The following is a 24,922-nucleotide window of genomic DNA, read 5'->3' on the forward strand; positions in this document are numbered from 1 at the left end:
ACTGCAAGTCCGGCTTCCTCACTCCCAGTTTCATGCTCTAATTCCTACCTCCAACAAATTGCTTTTTAATTATCATAAGACCTTTCTGATTAGTCATATATGCAGATAAAGAAACCTCCCTCCAAGGTTACCACAAAGGAAAATACTAATTGGGTTGGCAAAAGGAAGAAGAGGGAAGAGGACAGTGTGGAATCTCAGAGGAGCATGTGCATGGAGTAGCCCATCTCCAAACACGCCATGGGAAATGCAAACGCAGCAGGCGGCCTCGCTGCACACAAGTCTTCCTCCCCTGATAAAAATGTTGCAGAGGGGCCTGATAAGGTCAGTGTGATGCCACAGCTTAGTGCAATCAAGAGGACAGAGAAGTGGTCAAGGAGTAGGAACAAATCAGGTGTCCCTGCTGGAGCAGGGGGGTTGGACTAGATGATCTCTAGAGGTCCCTTCCAACCTTGACCATTCTGTGATTCTGTGACATACGTGTACCCTGCAGCCACCTAGGTGAGGGCCAGCCCCAGGCTGCTCCCCATCCTGCCTCAGCACTTCGTTCCCATTTCAGATTTTAAAGCAAGGTAATCACTGACCATATGTATCTTATCTTTTTGTAAACACATGCCCTGTCAGAGAGGCCAAAGCCTTCCAAGGGGTTGAAGGGGCTACCTACACACTTGCAAGCACTGACAGAGAAAGAGATTGAGACCCATGGGACTGGGTTTAGGCAAAGCAGGTGGCTGTGGCTCACTGGACTCACTGCAGCATAGCAGGAGGCAAAATATCTCAAATGGGCATCCACAGCCCCCCTGGCTTGTGGGACTAGACATCTGCTAGAGGATCTCTCGGGCTCCCATCATCAGTGTTTCCTCTCCCAGGCACAGGGAAGATGAAGACGTTTGCATTTTCTCTGAGGGGACTCTTGGGATTAGCAAGGCAGGCAGAGGGGACCCCCACTGCATTTAGCTTCTCAGGACACTGTCCACCTGCAAGCCGCAGCACTCCAGAGCCTTCCAGGCCAGCAGCTGTTCCAAAAATCACCCTTAGAGCAGGCCCCTTAATTAAAAACAGGGCCAGAGAATAGAGAAGTTAATGGAAAATGCAGGATGCTGTAACATTTTACAGGAAAAATGACATGCCTCCTTATCCCCACTTCACATGAGGAACCTACCAACTCCCAACTTTGCAGGTGGTCCAGATCTGTATCAAGATGGGAAGTGTGATGGAAATAGCTGCCCATATATACACGAAGGAAAACACTCATCTAGGTTTCTCCTCATGATCCCAGATGAGGAATGTCTGGAGATTATACATGAAACGTGTGCAGAGACAATATGCAGAAGATGTGCCTAATGAAAGAGATGCTTCAACCAATTACTATTTTACTTGTTAAGTATGTCATACCCACTCACACATAATTTCTTCCCCTTTTTTATCCTATGTTAGCTGATTTTCTTTTGTCAGCACAACAGAACAGAAGTAGATACAAAAGAAATGGGAGTCGCAGAAATCTGAGGGTCAAAGCTGAAAGGCTATCAAGGGGAAACCAACCTCTGGATCAAAAATCTCATGCTAAAGATCACAACCATAACATGTCTATCCTCAATAAAGTGGTGAAGGGTCTTTACCTCATTTTTGAAAGGGTTATTTTATCATTTGTGAAATGAACACTGAGTGAAATAAAAGATGAATAGCTGATCACCAGTGTATCATTTTTAGAACAAATCAAACCTAAAAAGCTTGTAGGAAGGGAGGCTTACAAAAGGCCACATAAAGGCAGAGAATGCAACGTGGCAAAGTGCTTGTGGCCTGAGCTCTCACAGTTGCTGTGAGGATCCAGTACTTTCTGGCCCAGGGATATTTCTTTAGGCTTTGGGTGAGAAAAAGGACCACTCCCCAGAAGTCTGCTATTGTACGACCTCATCGCCAGGGCTTCCAAGTGACACAGTAAATGGGGACAGTTTCCTTCCTCCTAATAAATACGCTGAAGCATTAACACTAACTGCATAGCTGGATGTACTGACTGCATACATTCATACGCATTATCTGTAGTGTAAACAAGAAATAGGTGTCTCCTTAATCAAATTTCCCGCAGAGCAGACTGACAGCAGAGTACATACAAGAACAGAGTTTCACTATAGATCAAGATCATTGGAAGAACAGGCCCCCCACCACCCAGTGCACACACAAAGACTGTGAGAAACAGAGTTTACAGAAACAGGAGGACTCCTCTATCCACAGTCTGGCAAGGAGCGCACATGAGGAGCAGGACTCCTGGGAGGCCATCGGGACAAAGACTAAGAGCAGGACACCAGGGGAAAGCTGAGAAGGGAGCTCCTAGGCAGTGTCCTAGCTGGAGGAAGCCGTGAGCCAGCAAGCAGAAATGCTCCCCTCGTTTGATTCCTTTTGGGAAAGGAGGTTTCTCACTCCTCTGTGATAAACGGAAGAACACAGGGCTCTATTCCTACCTGTCTGCGGCACTGATGGTTGGCAAACTAGTTGGATCAAAGAACAGGAATAAACATTTTCCTCTCTCACCTAGCAATGTGATCACTAGAAACACCCCAAACCCGCTCCCGGCCCTCCTTCCCAGCAGGGCGGGTTTCGCATCGGGCCCTTCCTGCAGCCCAGAGGCAGCAGCAGGCCCTTCCCGCCACACGTCCAGCAGCCGCCAACACTGTCGCCCACAAAAGCAGCCTGATACCCTCGAAAGAAAAAGCTGCGTGAAGCTCCAAGAGGATTTCAGCAAATCTGCATGAGAAAATGGGAGACGACTTTCACAACAATCTTCTTTTTTTAAATCAACTCTGCCTGGCACCTTCTTATTTGCTTAGAGCAGGCCTACAAGGGGTAGCCTGCAGGCACTATTTCAGGCCAGCCTCCTGTCCGAACACCCAAATGAAAACAGAATCAGTCTCATGAAGGCACCGCGAGAAGGGCTGTGACAGCAAACATCTCTGTGAGCCCTCGTGGCACTTGGAACCCAGTTACCGCTGTGGGTGAGCAGACAGCCCTGCCCCGGCTGCGGGTAGCTCCATTCTGGTCAAGGTATTTTATGGGTGTAAAAGGAAACCTCGAGCAGCCTGTGAAGGGAGGAAGGAAAGGGACTGCCACCCTGCTCACCAGCCTACCCATCTCCTCATGGAAGGGGAATTTAGCTGTTTGTCTGACCTCGCATGGACTTTTGGGAAGAGGCAGTGCTGGGAATGCACAGAGCAGAGACTTGCAGGGACTGGCTCTGATGCCACATTTCCCAGTTCCCCAACCCAGTACCCATTTGTTTGCATGCTTTGAAAGTCAAAATATTTGTCCTCAGTTCACTAAGGCACTGAAGACACTATGATCGTTAGTGGTTTATCACCAAGCAACTGGGCAATTTGCAGGTACAGTCATGTAGTGTATGACATATAATGGCAAATTACCTCTCTTGAAGGATTTTAACGCACATTTTTATGCAGGCAGCCAAGAACCAATTGCCCACACACACCCCGTCAAAAACAATTGTCTAGCGACTGCTGTCCTGATATGCACCTTGAAAATCCGCCCTGAATAAAATAACGAAACTGCCCTCTGATCTCCTTGCTCCAAACTATCACGAACCCAACCCTGAGGATGCCGGCTCGTTGCCAGCCCTCCCCGCTCGGGCAGGGCTGGCCACCCCTCGCACTGCCGTGCAGCAAATGCCGCCCTGGATAACGTGCACAGCACACATGGCTGAACACTTCAGGGCATTGCTTCCCCTGGAACTCTTCTTTTTTCTCCAGCAAGCCCAGGCAATGAATTTTGCATAGCAGAGAAGCACCTGGAACTCACAGGACACACAGTTCCCTATTCCTGGTATTTAATTTCTAACGTGATCATCTCTGCTCTGCTGGGCCTGCTGAGATACTGTGAAGAAAAAGTGCCCCAATAAAAAAAGAATTAAAAAAGATACAGTTAACATTTTATACGAAATACACAGCACAACCTTGAGAGCACAAACTGGAAGGGACTGTGGGAAAATGGTCACGGTGAGTAGAGTCAGTATTAGAACTAAATGGAGGAAAAATAACATTGATCTTAGACTCTAATGACCACTGAGAGTCTTTCAGGTTGAAGCTGGATTAGGGGAGCACTGTGTGTTGTGCTCTCCGGGGACTGCACGGATGACTTGAGTATGAAAACACGTGACTTAAAAAATCAAAAGTGTATTTGAAATGCTCTGCTGCTCTAATAGCAGTATTTTCCTGTAATGGGAAACCTTGCCTGCTTCTTTTCTGTAACTAGAAAGACAGAGCTGTTTGACTGGCGTTGATCTGCTTGCTAATCGACCAGTAATTGATCTTCCTAATTGATCTTCATTGGGTTTCAACAGTGTATTCTTTAAACAGAGGACTTGCTACCTTACTGCTGGAAAGGTCAGGCCTGTATATTATAATGTGAGTGCTCTAAAGGGAAAAAAAAATCTTATGAAAAGTTTTAAAGAGAGATTTCCTTACGGAAGTGTGTCATTTTAAAATACCTTTGTAAAACCATAATGCTGTTACAACATGAGTGTCAGTGTTTACTCTGATTGCATCATTGGCCTGAAAATTCCCATCAGGTGCCATAAGTTGAAGCTTGCTCTGTTAAATCCATGACTCGCAGTGTTACATTACTTGGATAATACAGGTCCACGCACCATGTTCCTGACCCAGCCTTCTTTGGCTTTGAGCAGATCAAAGCTTGATAGGAAGAGTGCACCAGGATGGCTATGTTTAATAAAATCCCTGTGCGTGAGGAGAGTTTCCTGCGGAGGAGCACAGAGACATCAGACCCAGCTGCGCCTCCTTAAACCTTCTGGATGCATCGGGCTCGCAACACGTGCGCTCTGCAGTGAGACTGTAAGGAGCTGCTGTATCCTGCAGAGGGTCAGCAAAGCGCAACTTCTGCCGGAGCTGCCAGGCACCTGGAAATCTCAGGCCACGATGAAACAGCTGGGGCTAAGTAAAGACGCCGCACGGGAAAATGAGGCAATTCCAAGGCACCTGAACTCGCGGTAACTGCAGCAAAAGGTTCTCGTTCATGCTTTGTGGCACAAGATGGGAAAGCCCTGACCTGCCGCTCGAAAGAGGCTGTCGGGATGACTCCAGCATGTGGTAACTGGCTCTCTGCAGGTTTGCTGAGAGGTTCGGTTGGAAGGCAGCTGGGGGCTGCAAGGGCTGCTCTGGCAGCAGAAGGAACATATAACTTTATGGCAGAGCTCAAGGCTTCAAGCAACTGCGGCCACAGAGAGGATACAGGAACATGATCAAAGCCAGACCGAGGTTCTCCTTTGAAGCTAAAGCTGGTTAGAGATTATTCCCTGCCCCCTGGTGGAAAATGCACATGAAAGAAAACGAAAAATCCAGTTTGCTTTACAATTGTCTGTGTAAAATATTTAAATTTTTATCAAAAGGAAAAAAAAATATCTGCAGAAAAAAAGGTGCTATTTCCTGGAGAAAGCAGACCATTTTCAAGAAAAAAAAAAAAAGTAAGGTCAAAGATACGGTTTTGTAATATACAAAAGGAGACACATACACAAGGAGAGGGAAAAAAAACCCTCTCCTTGTTTAAACGGTTCTTTGGGATGACCCCTACGGGCCACGTGTTGCTCCTTCCTCAGCAATCACTGACCCAAGTTCACCCAGTCCATACTAGTAAATCTGCCAGACCATTTCATGCTTCCTACTCCAGAGAGCTGGCAGGCAGCTAGGAAGTTAATAACTCCAAATATCAGATATAGTAATGGGGGCTGTTGTAGAAGTTGCAATGCATCTATAATTAAAAGATTTTAGGCCAGTGAAGGTGTAACTGTAATACTCTCGTGAAGGACAGCTGCAGATGGTGCTGACAGGAGAATTACTGTGGATACCTATTAAGATATTTTTGAAAGCTTATGACTGGTTTCCAGCCTATACAATTCATCATGGCTTTTGTCTATGCAAAGAGGGTTTTTCTAAAAGTCGTCTGAGCAACGTACTCAACTGGAACTGAAATCAGCTCCAGATTTATAATCACTCCCAGTCACTGACAAAAAGGAAACCGTGTTCAGCCTGCCAAAATGAACATCCCTCAGTTTCCTCTTCTCCCTTCCCCTGCCACTGAGCACAGTCTGGTTTAGCAGTGATGTGGAATGCGCGAGCCGCAAAGCCCGCGCGCGCTGTGCAGAGCGCGGGCTGCGACCAAGGCTGACACGGAGGGCCATCAACAGCACTGCAGTAGCTTCTGTTAATACTCACGAGATGCAATCATCTCCCTGGTGATATTTTGTTCTCTATTGGCATTTTTTTTCCCCCAAATGGGGTCCTTCTAATTTTGATGTCAAACTGCCTCACCTCTGGTTGGGAAGAGCTGAAATTACTTCCAATTTTAGTAATTACATCTATATTACAAACCCAGTGCTCATCCAGATCCCAAAGTTTCCCTTCTTGCACTGTGAGACTGTCAGGCTTCTTCAGGGAAGGTCCATGAACTCTGAAGTAATCATGAGAAAAATGTGGCTGGTTTTAGCGACATCCATGCCCTTCTATACGTTATCAAGAGCTTGGGAGGCTTGTACTTTCTGAGAGCTTTCCAGGAGCTCTGCTGCAATATCACAAAGAACTTTTACATCCATCCCTTCCCCTGCTTAATCTCTGTAGGAAACCTCTTCAGGAGGGAAAAATCTAAGGCTACAGAATCAGCAGGATACCTTTTCACCTGAGCCGTACACTTCTGTCACCAAGGACTTGCAGTAGATGGGAAAGTGTGACAGCTTCATTTACAAATATTGACCTCCACAGTCCGGCTGTTCTCTCAACATAGACCCATGATAGAATTTTCCAAGATTTTTTCATAATGAAAAATGTGCATGCATATATAGAAAAGAGCTCAAACTTCAGGGCTTTCAAGTCCCAATGAGTCAAACAGCATGTTTATATTCCAGATCCTGAAACAAGCTCTGCTACAACGAAGGCAGCCCGAGGTCATTACGGCAGTCCAAAGCGCAGTTCACACCCCCTGGATCACAGCCAGACCAGTGTGAAGTGGTCCTAGGTGTTGCGGAGTTAACATTTGTCTATCGTTACCCTTAAGGCAGCGGCACCCGCTGCGGATGAAGCTGTGTGAGTAGAAGCTGCCTCGTCCCCTCACAGGGACAGACCTAATCCCACGGCGGGCGGCACGAGGACTCCAGCACAGCCCCTGCGAGCGCCGCTATCGCTGCCCCCGGGGGCTGCTTTGCCCACATGTAAGCATTTGATTTCAAAACACTTTAGACCCAAAAGCAAAACGGTTATCGCAGTAGAAAAAAATAAGTGTCTGGAGCCTCGGACTAAAGCCCGTTAGCAAGATGTTCCTCTCCATAAGTGTTATGAAGCTCCAGCAGTTCTACATAAGCCCTTCACGTTTGCAATCCCCACCCTCTGTGTGGACACGTGCAAGGCAAGTGCCTGCAGCTACGCAGTTACCACCATAGCAAAGAGACCGGTGCCGTGTGCCCTGCTTTTGCACAGGAGGGATGCTGCAAGCCGGGATGTGGCAGCAGCAACAGCTGCCTTCACTGGAACACGCATCACTCTGCTCTTCACTGGGGGCTGCTCTGTGCCAAACGTAGCTCCAGCTACATTAGCAAGCAGCCGGGTGCAGTAGGAGCAGGTCTGCAGAGCAGAGCTGCAGCCACTAGAGCTGTTCAGAATAGCAACGTGAGAATAACTTTGTAAAGGAGAAATATTCAGCCTTTTTCACAGCCTCCACCTCCTTGATTATCTCATCCTGAACACCTACTCAGCTGTGCATGTGAGGAGAGGGAGATAAGAACTTCAAACACAAATAAAAAATCTCCTTCAGACTGAGACCAGCTCCAGAAAATTTTAGCCCAGAAGAGAAAAGCGATTTTCAAAAAGCAGCTGAGCCAAGAGTTACATTTCAATAACAATAACAAGTAACAGCTCTCGTAAAAGCTCTTTTCATTCAGAGATATTAAAAGTGTTTTTAAAAAATTGTAACTTTAGCCTAATGAAATCTAAGTGCTAGAAGGGCAGGGTGGTAGGAGCAGGTAAGCAGGAGAGCAAGAGCAAACACTGTGGCATCCAGTGGTATCTGTGTGAGCATTTCAGCTTTTGTACATGTAAATGATTGTTGCTTGCTTCAAAATCCATGGATGATGAAAGCTGAAAGCAGCCCTTGAACCTACTTGTGTCAATGGTCAGGCACACATGGACCGGGGAGCACAGTGAGGAAAACGGAGCTTCGCTAACAACTGTCATCAACAGCAACCAGCCAGCCCGGAGCTTCTCCCAGCGGGAAGCAATCCGTAGAAAAGAACGGCGCTGCTTTGCGGCACTCTGACTGCACGCAGACACATGCACAGCAGCCCTGCTTCCCTGGGGGGCAAACACCAGAGCTAGTTCCCTTGCTCAGTGCTCAGAGCTGCTCTCTCCCAGGAGAATACTGGCTCTTTCTGGGAGCTCTTGCACTGTCAATAATGCCTGTTTGACTGTAAATAGCTTTTAGTGGCTTTCTCTTTCTGCGCTTTCAGTATCTTCTTGCTCGTAGCCACCCCTATTGCCAAAACTTGTGTTGTGGTGCCCTCCTACCCCAGCCCTCCCCCTTTCAGCATCTGGGCAATTCCCAAGCGCAGGGCACCCAGAGAGACACCGCGTCCTCAGTGACACTTTGGGTGGCTGGAGCAAGAACCTCCCCTAGAAAACCAGCGCTGCAGCTGCCCAGCACGTCCTGCCCTGCCGGGAGCGCCCTCAGCAAGGACACGGAGGAAGTTTCTACTAGTCAGCTGTAATTTTTCATATGCTTGAAATCTGTCTGGACTTTCAAGGATGATAACAGGTACTTGAAAAAGCAGCAGAATGCTCACTTTTCCTTGGGGGATTGCTTTCCAGCTAGTTTAGCTGAAAAAAATAAAAGAGGGGAACCAGAGTGCCCCGGCTGGCAGCGAGTGGCTACAGCTTGACCCTACCTGCACAAGGAGAGCGGTGGGTGAATATTCAGCTCTGCTGCCCTGCTCTAAGCGAGACGCCCCTGCCAGGCAGCGGGGCGAGCGCGCAGGGCCCGCTCCGAGGAGCGGCAGCGAGGGGCAGCGCGCGCCGTTACCTGCCCGGGGCCGCTGGCTCCATCGAAGGCGTCGCGGGCAGCCAGGCAGTCCATTAACTTCCCATTCCGCCGGCAGCCCAGGTGCACCAGGTCCCGGCAGTGGGCATGGCAGGTGTATTTGCAATCTGCGACACGCACACAGACAGAAACAAAGCACAAGAGACGGTTAGAGAAGGAATTGCTGCAGGCAGAGCCTTAGGAGGGGGCCGCGTGCCAATTTGCTGCCTGATCTCCAGGATACTACTCCCTCCTCATGATCGAAGGGCTGAAACACAGATAAATAACCGTTACAATTTATAACTGTAGCTACAACTTATTCCAGAGGTGGGTACGCCGGAGTGCAGGGGACAGCACAGGCACCTTGCTGTGCCGCAGGGATCCTGTTCTCTAGCCAGGGCAGAGCTGCCCCAGCACCAACTTTCAGCAAAGGGTCCGCGCCGGGCGCTACTGCTGGAGCTGTCACAACGTAGCCACGAAAGGGGCTGCGCTCGGAGGGGACACAGGTAAGAAGCCCAGCCACTGCCACAGGGTTGCATCTGGGTTAAACTTGAGGTCTCTTAAGAATATCTACATGGATATTGTTCCATTTTCTGATTTCACACACAAGAAGCACTTTAATGGTGTTTGTAAAACAAGCCGGTGTTCAGCTCCAAAGCGCTGCTGCACATGCTGTTTCCCACAGAGCTGGGTAGAGTTCATTATCCCACTTTTGTCTAGCCTTGAATGTGACTTCCTATTTTTAGACTCTGTTTTAAATTGTTTATAGTTTTGCCAAAGCGTAACTGCTTGTACTTGAAGTTTCCATGCTGGGGAGCGTCATGCTGTTTGTTTTAGAACATTTCAGCTAAAACATTTCTAAGGCCATTTCCAAGAATGAATTTAGGAGGAAATGCCTTGATTTTGCCAAACTAAACTATTCTTGCAAATGCCTTTCTCTTAGAAGGTGTACAGCTTCCTGGGCTGGAGCAAACGTTTGGATTCTGGATGTGCTTTCTGTTCCCTTGTCAGTCTTTGAAAAACCCCCGTTCTCTACATGTTGGCTTAGAGTCCCACTACAGTTCCTGAAGAATAAATTCTTTGCGGTTCCCATTTACAACGAATACTTTCCAGCACAGTGTTTTGGGGCAAGACAGCAGGGGTTTTCCCACAACACTACCCCACTTGGCTATGGACTAGACCACTAATCTGTACTATAAAATCCTCGAAATCCTTGCACAGCCAGGTCATCCAAAAGCAAAAATTTGATGTGGGATCAGGCCTAAGCACGCAATCACGTCTCTGCTCTAGGGTGCCCGATTATGCTATATTCACACTAATGCAACGTGAAATACATTTTATGTGGCACAAAGTCTGCCAACCCAAAGCTCGCCTGTCCAAACTCTTTGAGCCTGCAACCAAGCAGGGCCAGTTTATCCCAGATCCGCATTCTGCATCCTGCAACCAGGACACGCAGAGGGTCTAAACCCAACTGACTGCGTCAGTCTCACAAAGAGAGTCCTTGCTCTTCCCAACAGGCCTCCCAAAATAGGTGACTGCTTCTGTCTTAGCCTCCTCCGCGACGCTGCTTCGTGTGCGGGCAGCAGGGACCATCTTTTGGACCCTTCGCTTGGTTCCCAGGAGGTCTAGAAGAAAAAGGACACTCGCATTTGTGCGAGGCCTTGTAGGGGAAAGAGCAGTTTTGTACTCGGGAAGGGACGCAGCAAGCTGACGTTGAGAAGCCTCATCCCTTTCCCGTGGTACTGAGTGAAACACGGCGTGCGCACGCAACGCAGCGCCCCGGGGCAACGCGGGATGTGAGCACGCAGCTCAGTGACACGGTAACCCACGTGCAGAGGCCAAGTTAAAGCATTACTTGAGTTTCTTGTTTTTTCTTAACTCCTGAGTTCTTTTCTTTGCAAGTTCAGCTATCTTTTAATAGTTTTTTGTCTTGGCTTCTTATAAAAATACTTATGGGACTGCACTGCTTGTCTATCTTTCCATCTATCCCCTGCAATCTTGAGACTTGACCTATTTTAATCCAGCACTGCCCAGAAGATATTTAAGATCATATCAGTTTTATGCAAATTACCTGTTGGGAAAAGGAGGGCGACCTCCTAATCCTACCTAACCTAATCCCAACCTAATCACTCAGGGAAAGGCCGGCACAACTCGACCACCGGGCAGCTGCTCTGCACTGTCGGGACAATCAGTTGCTACTGGTGTCTCCTGGCCTGTGAGGAGGTGACAGGGAATGGGGATGGTTGAGGGAAGGATTTAACGGACAAAAGGCACAAATCTGTCAAAAAAAAAAAAGAAAAAAAAGAAAAAAAAGAAAAGAAAGAAAGAAAGAAAGAAAGAAAGAAAGAAAGAAAGAAAGAAAGAAAGAAAGAAAGAAAGAAAGAAAGAAAGAAAGAAAGAAAGAAAGAAAGAAAGAAAGAAAGAAAGAAAGAAAGAAAGAAAGAAAGAAAGAAAGAAAGAAAGAGAAAAAAAAAGGCTTCACTAATTCAACTATTTTTTTTTTATGGTAATGTGAACATCTATACATAGAATGCACCCATGCTAGAGATTCATTTTCATAAATAATGTTAGGAAAAATCTGCTCCTTAAACAGTGTTCAAAGACAGGATTACTAATTGAGTTAGGAAACATTTTCTCTCAATGCAATTCTGTTTGTCATTTATATTAATTTTAATTTGTGTGTCTGTAATGTCATTTGTAAGACTAGCCCATAATTTCCTCCTAGCTATTATAGACATAATTGAGAATAATGTGAAAGCTTTATCTCTGAAACTCCAGAAACATTTTTGATCAGAAACTAGATTTTAGTATACTGAACGTAAGTCCAATGAGGATGGCAATTTTTTTTTTCTCTAGAGCAACAATTACAATCTTTAGACATGTATTTTGCTTTTAAAATTACTGTTTTATTCCATTCATGAGGTGTTTCACGAACATGCAGATAGCATCAGATTTAAAATAACACCCTCCTTTTTAGGTGACCCCTCAGCAGAGCTACCCCAAAAGCACAAGAGTTCCATAATTTCTGTTGTTCTGCACACCCGGTTTTGGTAGACGGCAGATGGCTTGGGAAGTGACCTGAGCCAGGCGTGCTCCTCTGATGTGCTCTGAAATGAATGCTGGCCTGCAAATCCTAAAACTTAAAAACCTGGGCTACTAGATGTGGTTGATAAAAGCATTCATGACATTTAGAAAAGCTAACAGGTCTATTTTCCTTATTCTAAGACTGTCTTGCACACCCATTTACAAAAAGAATGCATATAGAATGTGTAATATTTATTTACTGCATCACTGGCTAATGCCAAGTAAATATGTATGTATCAAACACACAAATACCACCTTTTAAAAGTTGTGTCGGCAGCTACCGAGGCACAATCTAAAATGTCATTACTTTATATTTTACTGTAACATTGGCTTGACCAGAGTCCTCAAAAAAAAATAACTTCTTAGTACATTTTAAAATCAGATGAAAGCGAGACTGCTCATACCCTGTCTTCATGAGGGCGACCTGTAGGACTGCAACCCATTGATTGTATGTGAATAGCCCCTCCCTGATGCTTGGGTTTTCTTCACCTGCACCCTGATTTTTCTCGATAGCCTGTGAGCAGCCGTTCCCAGCCCCGCTCTGCTCCGGGAGGAACCGCGCGGGGGGCAGACGCGCCGAGCAGCCGACCTGCTAATGGAGCGTCACCGAGTCACCAGGAGGCCGGCAGAGGCTCCAGAGCCAAATCTCTCCATCCCTCCATGGGCTTCTTCCCTGCCCAGGCAAGGTGCACGCTCCGCTCTGCGCTGCCCGGGCAAATTTAACTTTCAAATGGCAATGCAAAAATGGACGTGTGCCGGAGCAGCTCACGCACAAGGGAAGCACCAAGCCAAGGCTGCATCACATGCGTTTGTACTGCTCATCAGCCGCAATGACTTGAAAAAGCCTGGATGTTGCGGGGGGTCCATGATTTGGTCCTGCTACTGCTTGCACGGGGAAGCTAGTCATAAAATCAGCTTTACCTGAGAGCCTGGGGCTTGGCTCTCAGTGCCACACGGGAGACTACTGCTGTAAGCGCACAAAGGAAAGCGAGCTTCCAAAGCTTCCGGGAAAAACGTTCTGGGAAAACTCATCTAAGGTGCTTAATACTTTAATTCTTAATTGACACACGGCCCTAAGGTCACAGAAAGGAAGAGGATGATATTTCCACTCCGAAATGTTTCTTCTGCAAGACAGCTGTATTTGTACAGCACACTGATATCAGCTCTTACTATTTTAATTTGTACACATCTCCCAAGCTCCTGTAAAGCTGTATCCATCCACACTCACCACTCCGTTAGCTGAGGTCTTCCGATAAGCAGCATTTCTCTCTGCTTCAACCATCCAAACCAAAGGCAACGAGAGCCTGCTGCCCTTCTCCCAAGGCATGGAGAGATGACAGAACTACCTTAACTTGCTTCCTGGCAAAAGGGAAGGAAGCGAAAGCTCCAGGCGCCGGCTGCACATTCTCCAAAGCGGCTCCCTGCCGGCCCGGTGGCTGTGGCCAGATGTGTCTGCTCCTTGCAGCGGGGCTCTGCGCCCTGCCGGAAAGCAGCAGCTCTCCCATTTGGTCCCTGCTCCCCACAGCTGTCACAGCCCACTTGAAAATATTAGTGGGCAAGCGGAATATAAACAGCGAGGGAAGCAGGGCTGGCAAAGCGCTGCTGCCAAAGCGAGGCTGCAGAATCCGTACTGAAATACCTGCTCCAAAGCCAAGTGACCAGCAGCAGCAGTGCTGCTCGCTGCTTACACAGGATTCATGCTCAGGATCTTGGATAAAAGCAAGCGGTCCCTGTGCAAGTGCCATGTTCGGAAGGTTCCAGCCCGGTGTCAGTGTTTCCACCGTGTCCCCCCTCCCGCACGGCCGGCGGTTCCGAGGGCGACCGCGCTCCCGGCACGCGGGAAGGCGGCAGCCGCGCGGCTCCTCCAGCCCTCTGCGGCAGCGGGAAGGAATCGCGCAGGGTTTCACCCAGAAACTTAGGGGCTGTTCCCCCTTGGAGAATCCACGAGACTTGGAATCATCATTCTGCTTACGTACAGCTCGCAAATAAAAACTGGATTAGCATCTTGGGTTAACAACAAACTCTCAGACTCTCATCCATCACTACATCTCACGTATTCACACATTTTACTACTTATAAAACAGACTTTAAAACATTATCGGTAGTAAAGCTCTAAAAATGAAGCTAAAAATCAATGGAATATAATTGCAGATAAATGATTTCTCAGGAAATGTTAAACCATGATCTATCTGTCATTTAAATAATTGCAGCTTTATTGATACCAATCCATGAAAGTCAGGATGTGATACCCTACTCTTTATGTTGAATACTGACCTAGAGAACAGAATCATTTTGAACAAAGAGAAAATCATACTGAGAAACTAAAATGGAACAAGGAGCTAACTGCACCAACAATTGCCCATTCTTAAAGATGTGTTAGGTGTAACAACAAGCTTTGTATAAGATAAAAATCAAACCCAGACATGACAATTTAAAATATGCTTAGTTTAATTTTTATAAGGAGGAAGAATGTTATGTCCATATGAGACAAACATATGACTTGCAATGTTTTAATAAATATATGAAAATAACAGTATTGTCATGAATTCCAGTTTGAGGATGTTGCTTGATTTATATCTTTGTTGCTTCAGACGACCAAGAATTACTATTTTGGAAGCTGATGAGAGAAGCAGAATGTCAAGGCCTCCAGAACAGCTCTATTACTGATCAGTTAAAGGCTCAAAGTTTTTACATGACTGTTCAACATCAAGGCAGGCAGCAACCCGACGTAGCCACATCCAAAGGACATGACATTTGCAAAGCAGAGGGGGAAGCCCTGAGGTATAAAAATCAGCAGCTCCATGAACTTTGGCTTCTCTAACATCCCTGCTGCCCAGGAGCACAGGGACCCATCTCCGACCACCTGCATCAAGTAACGTTGTTGGCCTAGCAACTGCAAAACAGGACGGAGGAAAAGGCATTTTGCACTAAACAGACAAAAACAGATTTTCCTCAGTTACTGTCCTTGGTACTTTAAGACCTCTAAGACTGCATACTCTATTTGGGAGCTTTCAAAAAGCTATTTTTATCTGATTCTACCTTATTTATTCTGATCTTACCTTACCTGGCTCGTGCTAGAGGGTTTGCTAGATAGCTGCCAACTCCAAGACATCAGAGTTCAGGCATCCTCGAAGCAAAGCAGGACCCACATCCCAAGACAGGTCGCCATTGTACCCAAGGATGGGAAGGGGACATTGCCATCTAGCTGTGCACTTAAGAACTGATAACGTAGGTGCCTGCATGGAAGAAGCATATTCAAGAGCCACATAAACTTGCTGCCAAAGGCCACAGAAAATGCTTCACTATTGAGGGAGTTTATGACACTATGACTGCCCAATCACTCTACCAACAACTGCAAAACACACACCTGACTCATGCCTACCGTGAACTACCAAATTCAACAGGGGCGCTTAGATGCTTACATGCCTTTTAGCACCTGCCCTGGAGTGGCGCAGGAACATAAATCCCATTGAATCGCTCCAGAGCTATTAAAGTCCATTAAATCTCTCTGTAAAGCCCAGTGTATTTCCATCAGCCTTAGTTCAGTTCAGTGTTGGGTCCCCTCCCTCTTTCCAGCGCCTGCCAGCACTGCTGGCGGGAGGTCCTTTCACCAACCTGAATTCCTGAGTTACCAGCCTCCAGACAAACCCTTGCTCCTGGAAACGCCCGTACTTGTGGGTAGGCAACACTCTGCACGCAGGCCTGTTTGCAGCCACCGCTCCTGCAAGTAGGAAGCATCCAGCGCCTGCCAGACCACCCTGAAACAATCCTAAAATCCCTTTGCAAACAAAACTGAATAGATTTACCTCACAGATTTACCCCATTACCTCAATAAAGCTAAAGATTAAAACATTAATTTGCCATAATGGAAACAGTTTAAAAAGAAAAGCACAAGACAAGACAAGTTTAGATGGTATTTACTAAATGCCACCTTCCTCATCTGACTGGGCATCAGGGCTGGCTTGCAAGGCGGCTGCTTCCCCTCCCGGGGTTACACGCGTGTTTTGGGGAGTCCTTCGACCTCCTCTGCCTGGCAGGGAGGCCGGGGGCACAGAGCCCAAAGCTCTCCTTCCACCACCTGAAATTCTTCTTCCTTGGCCCGGGGCAAGCTGGGCCCTAGAGCACCACACAGGAGCACATGCGTGTGAAGGAGAGTAGATGCTTCATTTCTCCTTCCTCCCTATGGTCTCTCTCTATGTAGGTCTCCTGTGCTTTCTAGTTGAACTTTCCAGCTACAGCTTCACGCTTCCTCTTCTTGCTGCAATTCCCTGAAAACTATGTGAACTGAATGTCTTGAAAAAGTCTCCTTAGGCTGATAACACCCATGTTCCTGTGAGCTTTGGCTGAACACCAAGTATGAAACCATGAAATGAGTATTTCAATGGAGTAATCTCTTGTCCCCATGCACCCAGCTAGTTTTCTGGAGTGCCCTTCTGGGGACACTGTCATGTTCTGCCAAAAACCTCCAGACGTAGCAAAGCTTTGAACATGACATTGTGATTCACCTTCCCTTGTTTTGTATTAGCACAACATAAAAATTGCCAGACATGGTAAGGCTAGATCTGCTAATAAGTGCAAAGACTAATAAATTATACCCCTACTTTGCAGCAAGCCAGAAGGACACGTGAAAACGATGCCCATTGTTCCAGAGATGAGCGCTCCGAGAAGCGGCCGCTCCTTACAGCTGGAGCACAGACACCACCGTCCTCACCTCCCCGCGCAGCTGGGGCGGGGAGGCTCATTTCTTCTGTGCAGGAACTTCAAACAAAGGATCGGAGACATCTTGATATATCGTCTTATCCTCACCTTTGTAACAGACTTCAGAGAGTGCTTTTGTACTGCCGGGCACATGCGGCAGCGAAGCCCAGGCTATCGCACGGAGGCTGAGGAGAGGAACCGTCCCCCTGCGCCACGCGGGGCCCAAGAGCTGGGGAGATCCGCGGTGTCGCGTGCGCTCCGCGTCCCGGCACCAACGTGGCACCGCGGGGCGGCTGCAGGAAAACGGGAGCTGCCCCCGCAGACCTGCCCGTGGCACATGGAGCCCAGCTGCAAACCCATCGCACTGTGTGTGCCATCGGAAGGTCCAAAACAGTCCAGAGCATCTGTCAATTAAATTACACCTTCATATAAAACTTACAAAAAGCTGCCTACTGAAACCCTCTCCACCAAGAACCTGAATAAAATGGAGCTGGGGAATATCAGCTCTGAACATCTGCCTGTCTTTTTGTGGCTGTTTCATAAAATGCATTTAAAATCCACTTTTGAGTCCTGAAGTCACAAGACTTTATGTTTGGAGAACATCTGCCCCAGGAAGACAAGGCTGTATACACATTTCTGCACTCAAAATGCTTTGGAAATAACGGAAGCATTTCTGTTTAGAAGTTCAAAAATTGGTCCAAATTACTTAATTCAGTTATGTCTCATGCCGACACTTTAGGACTTCTCCTTCATTGATTGTTAGTCTTTTTGCAATTTAAAAACTTTTTAAAGGGAGGAAAAAAAATTATACATAAAAAAAGAAAAAAAAAGTCAACTGTTGGTCCTGCGTGCCAATCCAACACAAACACCTTGAAAGCATTTACTTCAGTGCCCTCTATTGCTGCATACCTGCAACAGCATGAAGTTAGTTCACAAAATGGATATTTTTAGTTTTCCTTTTGTCTAGAAGAAATCTGCACAGAAAGAAAGGGAAAAAAAAGAAAAGGAAAAAAAAAAGAAAAATGAAAAAGAAAAAAAAAGGAATTAAAAGTATGGCTTAGCCTTAGCTACCTGCATGTCAAGGAGATACAAGTTAATGACCAAATTTGCGTTAATATATTCCCCTTTTATAGTGGAATTAATAGCACAATAAAGGCAACATTTGCAGTTGGAGTGGATTAAGGAAAAGCCTCCTGAGAACTCAGAGCAGAACTGGTCTATCTGACCCGAAAATTGGGCATTCATTCTAAATCTCTATTGAAGAACCAAGGCTCACTCTATTAGCAGAGAAAAAAAAATATATATTCTAGTAGGACAAAAGCCAGGCCTTTAACTGAAAGATGGCTTTCAATAACATCTAAATTCTTTAACTTTCAGCTAATAAAGCCTGGAGTTGGCTATGTTTAAACATGAGATGAGGAAGCGGAATCACCACCCGTCAGCTGAAGCGAAGCGACGCTGATGCCTGTGCTTGCTCAGAAGGGTGTTACGGATCAGTCATCTCTCATCCCGAGCGCCGTCCAGTCCTGGGCGCTTCGTTGCGTGCTGCATCCAGCCAGTCTAGGCTAACTGCACGTATCAGGATATAATGTTACCTTATTCCTGTAAAACAGGTAACTCTGTCCTACTGATTTATTAATGTCTCTCTTCATAAGTGACCAATCCACAGCTTTTCTTTCAGCAGCCCTGTCGTCATTCCCACCCTGCCTGCGGAGCTTGAAGTACAAGGCTGGGAAGCTGCTCCATCTAACATACGCAGCGCTCCGTCCTCTCCGTCCTCCCGTGCTCCTGTTCTCTCCCTACTAGCGCCCACGGGAGCCCCCGGAATCAGCAGGGAGCACTTGGCTGCTTCTACTGCTTGACATTGGTAAAGCAAAGCAGCGCGGTAGTAGTAAAACAGAAAGCGGAGTTAAAACTTCCAAAGTACTTTCTGCAGAGAAGGTTCAGAAGAGTAAATCCACATGAGGCCCAGGTTGTGGAAGCAGTTACTGGTGATGCTGAGAGCTAGGACCTGGTGAGGATGGTCACATCTGCAACCCTGCTCCAAGCAGGGGGTCTGCATGGTCACCTGTACAGAATTCTAACTGACATTTATTACATGCTACAAAGATCTTGGTAAATCTCAGGATGCAAATTAGGATTTTCCCTTGCGAAAAAGGAAAGAGATTTGCCTTGTTGCACTTAAGATTGTTACAGTCAGGGAAAAGGGAGTTCAATGGGATGCTACATTAGACTCATTTAATTATCTGAGAGGTGGAATAAAACAGTGCATTGATGATACGGTTTTCCACCTCCCATGGGAAAACATAGAAGGAAAATCTGAACAATTAATGGGTGGAGAATTACATAAAAATCAGTGACAATGAAAGAGGCTTGGGTTGCTCCAGTCTCCACTAGCAACACACTAGAAAAACACAGGCACATGTGGACTGGATTAGACCAAAGGTTCATCTAGGCTAGAATCCTGTCTCAGGTAGAATCAACGGGCAGATGCTTAGAGAAAACGTATGAGAAGAGGAGGAATTTCGAATAACATTCTCCCTTACACCCTTCTGGAGTTTACCACCCTGCAGTTTAAAACAGATGAGCCAGAGGCTGCATCTGCATCTTCTTATTTAATATGCCTTGATGGCTCTTTCCTCCATGAATTTATCTAATCATTTCTTGAATACATTTATACTACTAGTCTCCAAAACATCCTGCGTCAATGAGCTCCACAATTCAATTATGTGTATGTGTGTGCATGCATGTGAGAGCAGTTTGTTTCAAGCCTCTTGTCTGCCCATTTCACGGCCGGTCCCTGCATTCTTGTGCTCTGAGCAGCAGCAAGGAACCCGGCTTCCTTCAACGCTCCGCGCAGCCCGACTCCCTCCAGGAGCTGCTCTTCAGCAGCCGCCTCCTACCCGGGCTGGAAAGCCTTGGTTCTGTGAGAACTGTCATCTCTTCAGTCATCCAAAGCCTTCTTTTGTATCTCCCAGTTCTTCTGTATCTTCTTTAAGATAGGGTGACCTAAACTACGCTTTGTATGAAGGGTAGGCACAACACGGTTCTACACAGTGAAAGAAGGGTTTGAGTTTTCATTCTGAACATCGACATGATTTTCTTCAGAGTCTTCCAAGTAGTAAAAAATAAATTAGAAGCCGCTGCTCCATACATGCTGTCAGAGCGTTTCTGCCCTGTATTTATCAATACCTCGTATTTATCAATAGTGAATTAATTCTGTTTCTTTGTCCAGTCACTAAGTATGATGAACTTCTTTAATATATGATGAACACCTTGAACCTATCCTGAAGACCTGCAAACACTAATATACTGAACTATCCTCCTTATTAATAAATACATTTTGTGCAGTATAGATCCTTGCACAGTTTTCTCTAGAAGGCAAGCACATTTCTAAGCAAAAGATGCAAGAAAAATTACACATATCCTTAAAATAAAAAGAAATAGAAAAAGCACATATATAGTTATTTTTTTAAGACCAGAAACTTAAAAATATGCTTTCACAAATGATCTTTAAATACTTCCGTTAATAATCTATGTATATTTAAATGAAAATTAGACATACATGCTACTCGATGATTAAGAACATTCAAATCAACAGGACTGAACTATCTGAAGTAGCCGGACAACCCTAACATTAAAGACTGCACCTAACTATTACAGATAGAAAAAGTGTATGAGCATAAATGACCACTGTTCTTCCAGTCTGTTGAAGTATTAAATGCATCTCTGGCATTATATAGTTGGGATCCATGAACTAGACATTCAGAAAGGAAAAAAAAAAAAAAAAGATAATCGGGAAAAGCTGGATCACAGGTTTTGGTCATCTACCCCAGCAGGTCCCTATGAGATAAGAACTTGGGTCTTTGCATGTCGGGCACAGAAGGGCCATCTGCAGTCACGTCACTCCACCTTGTTTGCTTCGCACTAAGTTTCAACCAAACTGATCTATATCCAACCCAGTTTCCACTGAGCAAGCTCTGAACATGTGTGTCTGTTCCCCCTCCCAATACAGCTAAGCAATCCTTCAAATGATCTTCCCTTGGAGGTAACCACCTCATCCACCACTTTGAGGTTAAACACCCCAAGGAAACAGTTCCTGAACAGCCCTTCACTCCACTGATCACCAGGGCTGGGCAGCAGCTCTCCTTGCTCTCTCCTCTGCAAGGACTGGCACTAACTGCCCCCACCCTCCCAAGCCCAAAGCAAGCATGAAGTGCAGGACACCGTGGCCATTGGCTCCATGGCTGCCTCTCCGCGCCACCCACACCTCTTCTCCGGAGTGCAGCAGATCCGTAACTGCAAAGATTTCCAGTTACTTTTGCAACTGTGTCTAGGTAAGAATACAGAAATATAGTGATATTATCTGTTGATTCATTTTCCAGTAGTGTATTCTCACAAATGCCGGGTAAGAATCTGCTACCTCTACACACCCAATGTACTTCTGGAGTAACATAGTTTAAAAGTTTATGCAAGAATATATGCACTTATGCCATAATAACTGGCCAAATGTAAAAATAAGGAATTAATTCACAAATATTTTAAACTAAATCTCTTTAAGTTGACATATCACACAAATAATTATATATTCTCTATAACTGCGTGTTATAGATTTCTTTTTTTGGCTGAACACATTTTAGAGAGACAGCTGAAAAGCTGACTTGTATTTTTCTGTGAGCAGCTTGCAGAGAATTTTAAGCCTGTATGTGTTTTCTTTCAGCTGGAAACCAAATTAAGAGATAGCACTACATTTCTGCACTTTTCCATGGGCTTTTCAAAACATACATTTTTACATAAACATAATTTTATAGCAGATGTTTGACCATCTGCGCAAAAATTCTTCCAAATCAATAAAAATAACCTATTAGCTTTAGTGTTACAGAAGAACTAAGAGTAACACACTAGAGCAGTTACACCAAGTCCCTACCAACACTGATTGATACATAATCACCAACTTATAATTACATGAAAGATCCAGCTAGTTTTGAGATTTTGTCAATAAATCTCCCCACCTGCACTCAGATTCCTACGCATCCAGCGGGGCAGCAGCTCAAGTTACGAAAGCCCTCACTAGCTGGGAGCTCTTCATGTGCTGGTAGGACTTGATGAGAAACAAGACCAAGCAAAATGATCCACCTGAGATTGCTTTAAATTGCCTTAGTTATTTATTATAAGAGCTTTAAAGCAAGCAGGGTTTACTACTGGGCGTCTTTAGTGCAAGTAAAAAAATGATTGCAAGCATTATGCTTTTTTATGTTTTCCATATGATATAATGGAATGCTTTTTTGAGGAACAGGTCTAAAATCTGCTTTTCTTCTGTACAAGGCTGAAGAGCGTCCTGGAGGTTTAAATCAACGTGGATCACAAGCTTGTCTCTGCTAGTGCTGAACTGCACAAACCGCAAGAAACAGCAACACTTGTGGACCTTAACCACAAAACTATCTCAGACTAATCCCTAATCGTGAAAATTAGTTTAAACATTGGAGCAAAAAGATTCGACTCTTCCAAAGCTTTTTCTGTATTGAACAGTGAATATTCTTGTTCTTCCAGACCCTCTTTAAACCTTGTTACATTCCTGACCTCAGCAGCATCCTCTGGTAGTAAGTCCGACAATTTAATTATACGCTGAATGAAATAAAAGAAAGCTCTATGTTTGTTAACTGTCACATCTATGTAATGTACTGCTATGAAACAGAGACCAGGAGTTACATTTATTTTGTCTTTTTGATCATTGTTTTCTATACTCTGTACCATGGAAGAAGATGTTGTAGGAAGAAACATAAGCCTATTTCAAAGAAATACAGGCTAAAAACCTTAAATAATACAACCTACAGGTTTGAACTCTTGTAAATAATGTTACATATTCTTGGCTAAACTAAATGCTCTTGAAATTTTAGGACCTACATTTCATACAATCTGAACTACAGTTAAAGCCTACTTTTGTTCCTTCAGTGAGTAATTTCACCAAAAAAGTTACTGAGAACCACCCTAGAATCTACCTCCTAAAGGAGGTTTTTTGAATTATGTCCCCATATGGAAAACTGTGCCTAATTTTGTCAATGTTTAGTGTTATTTAGAAAGGAGTATGTCTGCAGTAGGCAATAATTCATGGCCAAAAATGTCAACATATCCATCCAAGCAGAGGTTGTAAAGCTACAGATTTTCAGCAACAGAAACCTAATTATGCTTTGGTAGATCTTGTTGGAGCAGAATTATCAAACCCAGCTTTCTGATTACACATACCTACAACAGCCCTGAATTCACTGCTATACATAAATACTCATTTTGTGCTTCAGCAGATTTTGTCACCAGCTCAGAGAGGACAAGGATTTCTGAGACGGAAGCAGAAGGCAAGCCACAAATCTAAGGTATCTGCAGAGGTCCAGTGCCCGGTCGTTGTTGCAGCCTATCTCTGATACTCAAATACTCATAAGCCTCAACCTCAGTCTTAAAGGACACTTCTAAAGGCAAAGGGCCGTCTTTCAGCTTCAGGGATATTTACGAAAAAAATATATACTCTCCAGATATATCTAGAGAGGCAAACGTTTCTCCACTAGGACTGGCCAAGGATCAAAACACTGAATTGCCTTTAGAAGGAATGATTTTACTAACTGGCGAGGTGACTGGTACTGCACTTCAGCCAATAAAATGGACATGAGGAGCGGGGCATCGCCGCCAAACCCCAGGCCCCTCCGAACTGCTCATCACTGAAGGAACACGGAGCTCAAGCTCACCCAGCAGCGAATTAAAGGGCTTCAGGCGATTCATGCTGCACGTAGCCTTCTGGCTAAACTAATAGATAGGGCAATTGCATACCATTTTCTGGCAGAGCTTTGAATCATATCAGAGCTTCTATGTACAGACTTAAGGAAAAAACAGGGTATTAATCTCAGGTCTGTAGAAATGGGCACCAAATCACATAAATGAATATTAATTTGTATAAATTACAATGCTGCAAGAGAATTCCTCATCTGAGCAATCCTAATGTTCCATTGTGTTTCCAAATTATCTTTACAGTTTTGTTCAAGTGAGCCTCACAAAATGCAATAATTCAAACAATGCTGGGCTGGAAAAGTGACCCAGCAAAATGGAAAGAAACTATTTTCCCCGTGAATCTCTTTGTAGAGGAGGAAAAAGCATCTTAAGTGGTGCAGCAGCAGACTTACCAGCAGCCTTCCAGAGAAGTTTCACCGTCCTCCTCCTCGAGCCGCCCAGCGCCTTGGGGAAGCAGTAGAAGAAGCGCGCTATCCTCCTCACGGTTTTGCTCAGGTCGCTTCTTATGGCCATCACCCCAGGCGCGCTGCAGCCTCGAGAGCCGCGACGGCGGCAGCGACGGCGGCAGCAAGGCCCCGGCGCCCGCGCAGCCCGAGCCACCTGTTAGCCCTAAATCCCCTCCCTCGCGGCCGCAGCCCCGCGGCCTCCAGCCCTCCCCTCTCATTACGAGGAGCAGCTATATTAATAGATGCTCTGGCTAAAGAAAGACCAGCGCTTCAGAATCTTGACCTGCTACTGTATTTCCAGTAATGCTAAAACCAGAAATGTTTTCCACAGAAAGGTTTTTGAAAGGCTTGGTGTTCATCTCCAGCTACCTTTCCTTTTCCAGTCAGAAAACAAATACATTTCAAACCCTACAGAGTAATTCTCCTTAAAAAAGCTCTATTTTAATCACTGGGATGTTATCCAAAGAGAGAGAGAGACTTAAAGATCTTCTTATGAAGGTTCTTAGCAATAAATTTAACAGAGATTTCTATTGATAAATAGGGTTTTTAAAAAGCAACTTTTACCTTCAATGGATTTTAAGGCACACATAACGGTCAAATTATTTGTTGCCACAATTCAAGTCTACTTTTCCTTAATACTTATCAAAAGAAACTATTATTATCTCAGTACCAAGACGACATGCTTCAAACAAAACATATATTTAAACATAAATCCAGAGATGTTATGAAGTAACATTTATCATGAATTCCAGCATTCACTTTCTAACAGCAACGCGATTTAATCATTTCCCAAGCTCTGTATGATCTCAACTATGCCACAAGTTTCTCTATAGCTTATTCAACTTTTT

The 24,922-nt window shown here is 45.3% G+C and overlaps 1 protein-coding gene across 1 annotated transcript in view; it reads right to left on the reverse strand.

Moving 5' to 3' along the window:
- The window catches only part of RASSF3 (Ras association domain family member 3), a 74,344-nt gene extending 50,203 nt beyond the window's left edge, over nt 1-24,141 (reverse strand). Inside the window, exons 1-2 of the mRNA XM_088522976.1 lie at nt 24,021-24,141; nt 9,076-9,200 (exon numbers count right to left, since the gene is read on the reverse strand). Of these exons, the coding sequence (XP_088379102.1) occupies nt 9,076-9,200; nt 24,021-24,141 (246 nt within the window). The remainder of the gene's footprint in view (nt 1-9,075; nt 9,201-24,020) is intronic.
- Between the last annotated feature and the right edge of the window lie 781 nt (nt 24,142-24,922).

The sequence above is a fragment of the Tinamus guttatus genome, unplaced genomic scaffold (genome assembly GCF_059628265.1).
Source record: "Tinamus guttatus ecotype Peru unplaced genomic scaffold, ASM5962826v1 Tinamus_guttatus_pri_ptg000171l, whole genome shotgun sequence".
Lineage (NCBI taxonomy): Eukaryota > Metazoa > Chordata > Aves > Tinamiformes > Tinamidae > Tinamus > Tinamus guttatus.